At 28.0% G+C, this 13907-nt stretch overlaps 1 protein-coding gene across 1 annotated transcript; it reads right to left on the reverse strand.

Moving 5' to 3' along the window:
- Window positions 1-209: 209 nt before the first annotated feature.
- Window positions 210-4405, reverse strand: LOC101245087 (protein NRT1/ PTR FAMILY 5.6-like). Its single transcript, XM_004246346.5, has 4 exons — window positions 3899-4405; window positions 2629-2846; window positions 1507-2048; window positions 210-1313 (listed from the first exon to the last, which is right to left on the reverse strand). The coding sequence occupies exons 1-4, from the start codon at window positions 4044-4046 to the stop codon at window positions 458-460; spliced, it is 1764 nt and encodes a 587-aa protein (XP_004246394.1). The 5' UTR covers window positions 4047-4405; the 3' UTR covers window positions 210-457.
- Window positions 4406-13907: the final 9502 nt, after the last annotated feature.

The following is a 13907-nucleotide window of genomic DNA, read 5'->3' on the forward strand; positions in this document are numbered from 1 at the left end:
AATATATAACCTAAAATACCATATTCTCTAAAATACTTTACCATTTGATATTTCTCAAGAAAGAATTACAAAGCTCTCGAATACATCCCTATCTCCTCTCAGATACATTCTCAGATATATCCCTTCCATTAAATAATGCATCATTTGCTTGTACCCAAAACTTTTGTAATTGAAAAAACTTCCGAAATAAGATAAATTAGCCCCAGATGTATGGAATTTCGGTAAGTTATAAAAAAAATAATTCAGCCCATATTGTCTAGGCCTTAGCCAGAGTGAGTGAGTGGCAAATCTCAGCCTACAAAAAGGAGTGTTTTTGCTCCTACCATAACAAAAATATGAGTAGAACTATATATATTAGGAACAAAAATATATATCATATATGATTACAGAGTAAATTTGCTCTTCTTAGCTTGATGAGTATACTAATTCAATAATTTACTAGAGATTGATCAATCTTCTAAGCCATCGCTTCGCGATCATCGCATTCGTAGCAATTAGCCACATCTGCTGTTCTTCTACTATGCACATTCTTATAAGAATAGCTCCTTGCAACAATAACATATATGAACAAGTTCACTGCTGTTATTGTAGCTAACAAGTAGTAGAAATAATCCAATCTGCTGCTATTTAGATCCTTACCAAACCAACTCTTACCGCCTTTTTCTGTTACATGATCCACGATTGTGATCAATAAACTGCTCAAGAAATTTGCAGCACCGATTACGCTTAGGTAAAATGCAATGCCTAAACTTCTCATTGTATCAGGTACTTGATCATAGAAGTACTCTTGTAATCCTACTAGCGCGAATCCATCTCCAATACCAACGATAAGGAATTGAGGGGCTAGCCAGAACACACTCATTGACATTGAACCCTTAACTTGAACAATGTTTAGTCTTTTTCTTTCAACTAATGCTGCAACAATCATAGATGCAACTGAGAGGATCATTCCAATACCGATCCTTTGTAGAATGCTAATGCCTCTCTCGTTTCCTGTTGCTCGTCTTAGGAGAGGTACGAGGATTTTGTCATAGACAATGACAGTTGCTATCATGCCAATAGCTCCAAGGGCATACATTGAAGCCGGTGGGATCATAAAGTCATGAGTGATCTTCCTGTTAAGTGTTGCGCTTTGTTTGATGAAAAATGTTGAAGACTGTGCTATGCAAATACCAAATGGTAAAGTGGTTAGCCAAATGGGGATCATGTTGATAACTAGCTTCAATTCTTCCACCTTTGTCACAGTTGCAAGTTTCCACGGATTCTGTTTTTCGTCTATTGCCTCATCAAAGATTGCAGCTTTATCAAGAAACCTACAAGTATCAATGCAAAAAATGTTTTCATTACGACAACAACTACAACATACTCACAAATTGGAGGTCCGAGAAGGTAACACAGACCTTACCCCTACCTTGTAAAGGTAGAGAGACTGTATCCTAACGACCCTTAACTCAAGTAACTAATAAGGTAAGCAGTGTAGGACATTTCATAAAGTCGAAATCTTACTCAAGCCCTTTGGTATGACATAGCCTCCTTCGATTAGTTTCTGACTTTTGAGTTTCATGTAAATAAGCAGGACTAGAAGGATATGCAAGATTTCTTTTCTTGATTGCAGCAACAACAACTTGTATCATTGTTGTTAAGGGACTTTCAATAACTTTTCGATAACGATAGAATCGTCTACCAACACAAAAAATGAGTAAGCTAGTAGCCATAACTAGTGAAAGAATCACATCTGCCACAGCCCAACTAACATGATCTTGTACATAAACAATCAGAGTGACACCAAGTAGTACACCAGCACAAAGTCCAAAACTCCACCAATTAAAAAAAGACATTTTCTTCCTTTTTTCTTGAGGATGATCATCATCAAATTGATCAGCTCCAAAACTCTCTAAAGATGGCTTGTGTCCACCAGTTCCAACTGAGATCAAGTAGATAGCAAAGAAAAAGACTACCACATGAACCTGCCTAGGTTCTTCACAAAGGTCATTACCACAGGGCTTCAAGCTTGGTACCACACTAGACATTGTCAAGAGAACCAAGCCCTGTTTAACAAATAACACATAAATGAGATGAGATAAATGATGATTTGGTTAACTAAATAGAATGAAGAACTTAATGATTCTTGGATAAAATTTAAGTGATAACTTAAAGTGTGTTCCTTTGATTCATTTTATAACTTAATATTTGACCAAACACGAAATTTCAGAAAGAAAGATCATCTTGGAACTTGTTGTCTTTAAACATGTCATGACATTTTTACGGTTATGAGAGTATATCATTTAGAAGTTCAACATCTAAAAGTTTTCAAGTATAGAAAGGTATATATTTTGTTTTGTTTTGGAAAACAGACTAAAACGGAAAGAGTATCATATAAAATGAAACAAAGGAAGAAATAATCAAGTTTTTTCAGTGTGTTAGTAATTCAAATAACACTTGTTGTCTATTAGGTGTGAACTATGTTGCACGAACTCTTCACTTTTGATATTGCACCAGTGTTGGATTCACTAAAAATATGCTATTTTTTTAGAATCTGACACGTACCGATTGACTTTATGAAGAGTCAGAGCAGCGTAGTCTACGTATAGCTCAAAATGTGATTACTATAAAAACTGAGATAATTACCAGGAGATAGACAATAGTTGAAGCAAGAACTGTGTAAAATCTGCCTAAATATGCATCAGCAACAAACCCTCCTAGCAGTGGCATCAAAGTAGTAACTCCTGTCCAATAATTAACACTTTTTGCTGCAGTTTTAAGGTCTTGATGAATGACCTTTGTTAGGTAAATGATCAAACTTGTGGCTATACCAAAGTAACTCAACCTCTCACTGAATTCAATTGCTGTTACATTCAAAATCAACACAAATCATAAGTTTCTCCAATTTCATAAAATAAAGCAATTACACAGATTTATAGCCACATAAATATCTATAGTTTAATTATTTTGGATCATAAATTTCAAAAATCTTTATTTCTTTCTCAAATTTCAAATCAAGTCAAACTACGTCTGATAAATTAGGACGGTAAAAGTTATGTTTAATCAAGTCAAAATCACATGTAATTGTGGTGGTAAGCTTTGTCATAAAGCTATACTTAGTGGCAATTAGTTTTGCTTATTCATTTATATAATAAGAACAAAAAATAGTTGCTTCTTGTTTACACCTCACTTAGGTTTTAGTCCAGTTGGAGATGGAATCTAGGACAATTACAGTGATCATAACAACTTTTTAGTGGTTCTTATTAATTAGTGACTTTTCTTAATGGGGTATTATTCTTTTTATGGACAGAGGAACCACTAACTAATCAAGTCTTGTGGTGGGTGTTAATTCTTTTTTATGCTAAAACTTTTGGTTTTTGTTTCGATGTTCGGTATTTATATTTGAGTTTGACTAAATTTAAATTTACATCAGGAAGTCTTATATTAGGGGTAAAACACTTTTTAACCTATATCCATGACCATTCATATCGAAAATCTTTAATTAAAGATAAAAATGTACTTATCACTCCTCGTTATGTTAATCTTAGTATGATATAACTTAGTACAAGTGTCAAGTAAGATAAAAGGTAACTTTCATAACAAGAGAAAAAGTAAACTCACAAATAAGAGGAATAATCTTTTAAAACAAGTCAAATTTTACCGTTTTTTACGTAAAATAAATCATTTATACTGTCAGTAAATATAAGATGAATTTCATGTATATCATAACTTAGACGAGTTCAACAGTATTTTCAATACTCACCAACATCATAGAAACCATTTACGACTAAGAAAAACTTTTTACAATAAAACAGAATTTGTATACATTTTGTTCACGATCATTGAGATTTTAAAACCCAAAAAATGAAAACTTTTATCTTAAAATGACATTTATTAGATGAAATCTTTTTCTTACCAATAATCAAGAAAGAGGCCTTCCAGCCACCAGTTGAAGCTCTTAGAGGAACTCTGCCTTTGTAATCAACAGAAGAATCATACACCCATTTTTGCTCATCAATTTCTGTTGTTTCATTAATCTTTATCTCATCCATCTCAACATTCATCTTTTCAAATTTTTTTTGTAAAGATAATATAAAAGAAGATATATTGTTGTTGGTTAAGTTGGCTGCTTTTATTCTCCTTAAATAGAGAGGAGAAATCCCCTGTTGACTTTTGAGATTAGAAGAGCCAAATGAATATAACCAAACAAAAAAAAAAAAAAAGACAGTCAGATGGACAAAACACTTTTGATTGTCAGGGTTCGAGAAACTCCGCTCTCTAACTTCTAAGTAATGTCTATCCTGATAATTATAATATTAGTGTCTGCTTTCACAGTTCAAACTTGTAATATATAACTTTATTATTGCTTCCAGACACCCCTTATACAAAAAGAATATAATGTTTGAAGTAAAATAAAATTTCTTTGTCAATGATTATATCGAGATTAAGCAAATTAAAAGTTAAAAAGAAAAGGAAACAGTTCATTTCCACTAAATTAAAGTTGTATCATTAGCCTTTAACTATAGGAGGAATAGCATCCATATTGTTGTCAATCAATGAGATTCTTCTTTTAGGAATTCATTTGACTAAAAAAAAAAAAACTATCATGGTGACGTTGTTGAATATTTTTTTATTTATATTGGAGTCTGATTAATTTGAATTCATGTTGTATGAAGTATTATTTAGGGGAAAACACTTTTTATCAAAAAAAAAATAAAAATTTCATATTCAAGACTCAAAATCAAAATTTCTGATTAAGAAAGAAACATTCGTTCACTGTACCACATTCTTTGATGGGAAAATCGTTGCAACTCGATGTAGCCTATAATTACTATGACCAAATTTACTAGAGATAAGTACTTATCAGTCTACATGTATATTCACAGATTTAATCACCAAATTAAGAGGAACTAAAAAATCAATATTAGTTGAGTTGTAGCAATCCATCTTTCATTTGGTTGACGTAATTAATTAAGTAATAATGGGAATTAAATGTTTTACTTTGACAAAACAAGCTTCAAAGATCATTTTTCACATGTTTAATTAGGTGTAGAAAATGTTTATGTATAAGTAATCGTACAAGGTGCAGAACACGTTGTGAAGATAGTATTTTTAGTAATATATGTCTTGTATTTGAACAAAATGTTGTATTTATAACTAAAAAAAATAATAATCAAATTACATATATATTATAGGTATAGTACTCTTAATAGATCAATGAAACCTGTATCACAGTGTATCAAATATATTCTTAGGCTAAGCTAGTCCAACAACATGTATCAATATTTCAATCGATTATGGGGCTGACACATAGTGAATCTAAAAAAATTGCCCCGTGAGTTTGGATGTGTCGATAAAATCTCAAATTAATAATTGATTTTATCAAGGAATAATAATAATAATGATAATGATAATAATAATTAGGAAAAAAGGTCTGATACACCCCTTAACTTTGTCATTTAGAGCTGATATATTCATTGTTATGAAAGTGGTTTATATATACTCTTACTTATAAATAAATGACTCACATATACCATTTTCTTCTAACGGAAATGAAAAAAAAATTAATCTGATTTTTTTATAATTTTTTTTCTAAAAAATATAATTCCATATGAGTAAAATTTAATCCTCGTCAAACATATTTTTTGATTTTTTTTTGTTTCAATCACTAATTTAGAATTATTATTTTGATAATCAAATTTATTTATGTTTCACTAATATTCTTGTAAAATTTATTATAAATGACCAAATTTTTTTCTTCAAATATAAAAATAAAGTTATATATACACAAAACCAATAGTTTAAATTTTTTTCTTTACGCCAAGGAATGAAAGAAAAAATAAAATAAGAATGAGAAACTTCAATAATTATACTCCTGAATAATTTTTTTTAAAAAAATTAAAGTAAAAAAAATATAAATTTAAAACTAATTTTTAAATTCCGTTAAATGAAGGTTATATGTGAGCTCATTTTGTAACGGCAGAGATATATGTGAGTTGTTTGTATAACGATAAAGGGTATATATAAGTCATTTTCATAATGAGGAATATATCATCTCCAAATGACAAAATCGAGAAATATATCAGACCTTTTCCCTGGTAATTATAATATATAGTTGTATAAAGTGGACCTGCATGGATATGTTTGACTTCTGATTTTTCAATAAAGTGAAACATGCCTCTATATGGACAGTATTCATATGCAAGTAGGTTTACATATATTGACAAAGAGTACAATTATTGGTTGGCAACTTGAGATATATTGTCAAAGATTTTCATATAATAATTGATATAATTTCATTAAATCATAATTTCTTCTCTGTCGTCTAAATGTACATAATTAATCTGTGTTCAGTAATCACATCAAGTTTATATCTCTTTTTATAATTTTCCGTTTTGGTACAAGGATGAAGAAGATTATGGATAATATGATTTCACAATAACTTAATAGCATTTGTTTAAAGTTTGTATTTTCTTCGTTTTAGTTACACTATGTTTGGATCATTGTTATCCATTGTATAGTATTTTATCGTTATTATACCTATAATATTTGTTTTGATTTTTACTTAAAATGTATTGTACTGTATTGTTAAATTTTGTTGTTACGTAACAATAAAAATCTCTATTATATGAAACAACCAATTTGGTATTAATTTCTTTTTCCAATTATATCTTTACCTAACATTTCAATATGCTATTTTATTCGTTACCTTAATTATTTGAACATAGATAAACCTCTTACCCTAAAATAATTAAGAATAATTTAGTAAATTTATAAATTACAATACAGTACGATACAATCAAACCAAACAATTAAGATCTTACTAAACAACAAAAAACAATACAATCTAACCAAACATTGTGTCTACCATACACAATAAAATAGAGTACAATACAATACAATATATTATGAAACAATAGGTAACAATAATCCAAACAAAGTGTTGATGTGGTATCATTTATTAGATATAAATTTTAAGAAATAAAGAAAAATTTGTTATATTTATTTATTAAATTGCTTTTATTAAATATGATGCTTATTTACAGTTGACTTTTCTTCACAAGATAATGTTAAGTGGGACGATCTAACAAAGGTAAAATAGAATGATGCTACGAATTAAAAAAAAAAGTGTCACATAAATTTTAAAAAAATAAAAATAAATTCACTAAATATTTGATTATAAACTCAATTATTATTACATATTAATTAATTTAAAAATACCAGAGATCATAAATTTTAAATTTTTAATCCGTCGATAATAATGAATTAAGGCTATTATTCAATTTAGGCACCAACTAAATCAATACTAACATTATATTAATCAAGAAAAAATAGCCTCTTCTTGAATTTATCTACTTAATTATTACTGGTCGTGGCAGCTACATATAATAGTGTAGTAGTTTAAATCCATAGCTTAGATTTGCTTTTAAAAAGACACCACTAGCTAATTAATTATACTTGTTACAAAAGCTAAATAAGGTGAACTAATATCTATTTTGTGAAGAAGAAAATATATTCAACGTTTGTTTGTTACTGCTCAAATCTCTACCTTAAATTTTGTTAAAAGACCAGAATCTTGGTTAATTATTATTTTATATGGTGCTAGTATTAATTAAAATAATATATCTGAAGGGTAGTGCTAAGAGGAAAAAATATTAATTAATTAATTTAGTAGTTTAGCTTGCATAAGACAAGAACTCGTGTGGTCTTAATGGAGTAGATTATTATTACTTTTGAAGGATTAAGGTTTCATAGAAACACTTTACTGATATAATATTATGTGTTATAAAATGATAAAGATTTTCTTAATAAGATTAAAAGGAAAAATTCTGAATCGAAACCTAAAAATAAAATATTTCTTGATAAGAATATAATTTTTTCATTAATTTTTTTTTAATTCGTAATATCATCAATTAATTGCCTAAATAGTCTTCAAATATGTATTTATAATAGTAAAAGAATATCTTAAAATCGTAAATAGTTAAATTGAAGAATAAAAGTAATGAGTTGGAATCCTTTAAGACCAAAATCTCTATGTACTCACAAGTACTAACAGATCTGAATTAGATTTTGGATAAAATTTATATATGCTTCGTTACGTTATTACTAGTAAATATATATATAAAAAAATTATTTTCGATCAAAAAGTATAATAAAAATAGCAAATGACATTTCTATATTATTTTTTTTTCCATATTTTGTACTTTCACAAGTGACACAAATTGTGCTCTCGACGGATCAAATAATTAAGTACCTTACAAATTTTGTAAAACATATCATCTTTCTTTAATTGTCATCTGTAATTGAGACATGCGTGAGATTTTACGATTTATTAAAATTAATTTATACAATTAAAGAAGGTGATGTATATCAAAATTAATTTATAAATTTAATGATCGTTATATGAGAACACTTGCAAATGAATAAACTCAAATTTGAATTGAATATATCAAATAGAATGTTCTGATCATTTTATAACGTGTTCAAATATTTAACTGAGATTTTTTTTGAAATATATCTAAAATTATTGTAATAATATCGAATTTTGGAAATGACTTTTTACTCCTTTCACTATTTAATAGTGTATTTAAAGATATATATATATATGCTCACGTGGACATCATAAATTAATATTGCATTATTATAAATAGTAATGTGTCCACATAGACACATATATATCTTTAAAATATACTATTAAATATTGTAGAGAGTAAAATATTTTCCATAAAATTTGATATAATTATAATAATTTCAGTCAAAATTGATTCAGATTAAATTAACAAATATTTTATATAAAATTAGGAGTATTTAAGGTAAAGTTGAGCAGTGTAAATTACCACCACTAAGGTGGCTAATAAAATCTTCATCCATGGTGTACAAAAGTCAATCGAATGTGATTCATGAGTATATATAAGAATTTGATTCTCTCTTATTAAGAAGTAATATATCCCTAAATAGTTTACTTATATTATATCACATCCAAATATGATACATTTAAATTATATTCCATCCATGCATCTAGCCATTAATGACAAATTTACTATATAACTAATGTATATAATAAATGAGTTTGTGTGAATTTGATTTATAAACTCATATTAAATAATTTTTATGAGTTTATAAATTAAATTCACTAATAATTATATATAAATATTGATTGAAGTTAGGGCTGGGCACAAACACCGAAAAACTAAAATACCGTATCGAATCAATTTTTTTTGATATTTCGGTTTTGATTTTTTGGTTTTCGATTCGGTATTCGATATATGTTTTTGTATTTTTTGGTATTTTGGTTCAGATTTCGGTATGTAATTTTGTGTTATTCGGTATTTCGGTTAATCGAAATATATTATATTAAATATTTATATTATATTAATTATTAATGTTAAATAATAAATATTATGATTTAAAATAAAAAATTAAAAAGTAAAAGACACTTTTTGATGTAACTATTTTTAGTCCAATTAAGCTGAAAAACCAAACAAAAAAATTTGTAAATTTTTAAAAGCCCAACTAAGCAGGCCCATTAAAAAAATCGAAATAACAAAATCGAACTAAAATAATAAAAACCGAACCGAACCGAATTATTTTGGTTCGATGTTCGGTACACATTGTACAAAAACTGAAAATCGAAAAAACTGGAAAAAAAACTAAAACTGAACCGAATTAACGAATGCCTACCCCTAATTGAAGTGATCAATTTCAAATTTTAAATTTTAAATACGTTCACATCTGATTACCATTCAAATATCCTTAAACTTTAACAATGATATGAAATTCAAAGAAGACCTAACTAGCTAGCTACAAAATTAATATATTTCTAGTTGTGCAAGCATATTCGTGATACTCGATGTCAATTAATTCTCTTACATCTTCTTATCAAGATAACAAAGACTTATTTATATTCAATATTTATAAATTATTTTTTTTAAAAAAATACATCTACTAGTTATTAATTTTGAATGTAAAATACATCTCTTAAATAGTAGTTAATAATGATTAAATGAGTTTTTTTTTAATTTATCAATTTAATATAAATATTGTCATGGATAATAATTATTTGTCATATAATAGGGACATACACATATAGAGGACGGTATGATTGACATAGATAAGTTTAATGTCAACCTTAAATTATGTTCGTACAAAATGTTTTTTGCCAAACTAGCTACATTGAAATATATAGTGATATAATTTTTTAAACAGATTAATTGAAGAAGACATTTGATATGTAAAAGAATATGAAGTTGACGTGTATATAAAAAAGATAATAATTTTATTAGATTAATTTATTTATGTAATGAATTTGTGAATACACGATGTAAAAGTTTTTTTTAAAACTTAAATTGAAATTAGTTTTTAATAAAAGTACTTTATCATGTGTTCAGTTGATCAATTGAGACAATCATAATTTAAGTGTCCAAAAGTATTTACCAATAATTTAAGGAATTCTGTATGTATTAAAGAAAATTCTATCCTTTGGAAGATAAATATTTTTTAAAAATAAAATAAATAGGATAGAGGAAATAAAAAATGCCATTATAATATGAAGATATTATATTCAGCTTTATAACACTATTTAATGTGATGATATGCTTCAGCCAATTAATTTTTTTGTTAGTTCAAATCCAGCGTCATTCTCATTGTTTTTTTTTTGGAAAGGGAGAAGGGTCAAATATGCCCCTAAACTATTTGAAAAGGTTTAGATATATCCTCCGTTTAAAGATTGGTCCATTTATACTCTCGCCGTCCAACTTTTGGTCTACATATGCCCTTTTGAGCATTAGTTGGCCAACTCGGAATATCCAACTCATTTTACTTTTATTTAAATGTCAAATGAATTTTCCACGTCATTTTTATTATTATCACTTGACATTTATATTCAAGAGAGAAGGGTCAAATATGCCCCTAAACTATTCAAAAGGTCTAGATATACCCCCGTTTAAAGTTTGGTCAATTTATACCCTCGCGTCCAAACTTTTGGTCTATATATGCCCTTATGGATGTTAGTTGGTCAATTCGAGATATCCAACTCATTTTACTTTTATTTAAATGTCAAATGGATTTTCCACATCATTTTTATATATTATTACTTGACATTCATATTAAAAGAGAAAGGGGTCTGTTATGCCCCTAACTATCCGACCTAATTTAAAACACATATATGACCCGTCTTTTAAGTAATCTATACAACCTGACCCTTTTTTTTAAATACCCTATATGGGTCGGATTAGGGCATAATTGAACCATTTAAATGGCGAACACTATCGTGCTCTGATTGGAACTGCCGAGGAATCAACGGCACGACAACTAAAGGAAAAGGAAGTCGAGGTTTGAAGAGCGTTTAGGCGCAACGCAGAGCTGGAAGCGCAAATCTGGCAGGCAAGGGCTAGAGCAGAGGAATTCACCGCAACAACGTTACAGACACAACTGCAAGCTGCAGCAGGCGATGATGATGTAAATAACAAAATAATTCACACATATATGAGTCGGATTAGGGGCATAATTGAACCATTTAAAAGACGGTCGTATATGTGTTTTAAAATTGGGTCGGATAGTTAGGGCATAAGTGACCCCTTTGTCTTTTAATATAAATGTCAAGTGATAATATATATAAATGATGTGAAATCCCATTTGGCATTTAAAGAAAAGTAAATTGAGTTGGATATTTTGAGTTGACCAACCAACACCCATAAGGGCATATGTAGACCAAAAGTTGGACGCGAGGGTATAAATAGACCAAACTTTAAACGGGGTATATCTAGACCTTTCGAATAGTTTAGGGACATATTTGACCCTTTTCCCTTGAATATAAATGTCAAGGGATAATACATAAAAGTGACGTGGAATATACATTTGGCATTTAAATAAAAGTAAAATGAGTTGGATATTCCGAGTTGACCAACTAACGCCCAAAAGGGCATATATAGACCAAAAGTTGGACGGCGAGGGTATAAATGGACCAAACTTTAAACGAAGGGTATATCTAAACCTTTTTAAATAGTTTAGGGGCATATTTGACCCTTTTCCCTTTTGGAAATATTATCTCATAAACTTCTTGCTACAAATACTGGGGAAAAAAATAAAATTTTATAACTAAATAATCAGAATAAATTTGAAAATTTAGAAGGAATAGAACTGACAGTAAGCACTCAATTGTGTATTCTTGATATTGTGTACTCTTTTTTATATATTATAGATTACTTCTTTCTTCTCGTGGACGTAAATATAAACGTAAAATGCAAGTTGTTTAAAGAACAAAAGGACTCTAACTCATATATCGTAACTTCAATAAAATAATTTAGAGTCATATAAATATTTTGAAGAATCATTTTACATATCACAAGTTTTATTTTTTTTATTTAAATTCGTATTAAATTAAGAAATGCCACATAAAATTAATTGGAAATAATAGATTGTTTTATCAAGATTCAAGAGCTTGAATATGTTTCACATTTGTAGGACCATTAATTTGAATGGACAATGTTTTACGTAGTTTTATTAATTTATATTATTATTAATAACTTTATTAAATACGAGTATATATTATCCTTGTTATTATTTTTATGAAATTTGTCTATTCACATTTTCTTTTTAAATTCTTAAAAGGGTTAAAGAGTTATTTAAGTTTTAATGAGAAATTTCAACTCAAATTGAAGATTGTGTTTGTTTTTAGTTTTTACTTAGTGTTTGGTATTTATGTTGGAGCTCGATTAAATTTGAATTTACATTAAAAATTCCACATAAAAGGGTAAAACACATTTTAACAAAAGCAATTTTATACCCAATGAGGCTCAAACCTAAGGCTGTTTGATTAAGGATGTAGGAGTACTTATCACTCCACCACAACCCTTATCGATAGATAGCTCATGTTAAATATATATAATTAAGCAAATTCCACTTTGTTTAGAAGTCATCTGGTTAAGGCTTTGAACGTTATAGATTTGGTCACAACTTTTCTCAATAAAATTATCAGTAGCAATCAATAATATATATATATATATATATTTATGTATATATAAATCGAGCATGATTATAAGATTTTTAATAATAAAAATTAAATATCAGGACCTGTTATTGGTGGGTGGCGGCAAACTAACAAGTATCTCGTGGATATATATAGGTGTGCAAAAGCTTATTCAAACACCACAATCATAAAAATAAAAAATAAAAAAAATTAGATGCCAGTATATGAAAAAAATGTATAAGTATCCCCCAACCTATGTCCGAAATCTCAGAGACACGCTTATATTATACTAAGGTCTTATTACCTCTAAACTTATTTTATAAATAATTTTCCATCCCTTTTCGACTTACGTGGTACTATCTTGTGGGCCTAGCGCGTGTTGACATTTTTTTTCAAGTTAGTGCCACGTAGGCCAAAAAGAGATAGAAAATTATTTATAAAATAAGTTCAGAAGATAATAAAACCTTAATATAATATAAGTGTATCTCTAGAATTTTGAACATAAATTGGGAGTATTTATGCATTTTTTTGGCAGTATAACTCTATAACTAATCATAGTGGATAGGAATTGTTTTATAATGTTAATAAAAACTAAGAAGATACTACATGAAAGTACTATACACTTATAAATTCTTTTGCCTTTAATCTAGATTTTTATGTATGATTATCACCAACATTTTAAAAATTAATGGAATCATGATTAACTTCAATTTACTAAAATTAGAAAATGTCTTAAGTTGCTAATCACCTTATAGTGGGAATATATTAGGTTCCCCTTAATATTTTACTTTGATGAAATCCACTGCTATCACTAGATAAGATACCCAATCTTATTTCTGCATATTTTAATTTATGGAAATTTTACGAATATGTATAGTTGGATCAACTAATTTATTAATATGATCGAACTATATATAACATCTAACAACTGGTTGAAAACTTTATACTTCTAAAGTAT

The sequence above is a fragment of the Solanum lycopersicum genome, chromosome 9 (genome assembly GCF_036512215.1).
Source record: "Solanum lycopersicum chromosome 9, SLM_r2.1".
NCBI lineage: Eukaryota > Viridiplantae > Streptophyta > Magnoliopsida > Solanales > Solanaceae > Solanum > Solanum lycopersicum.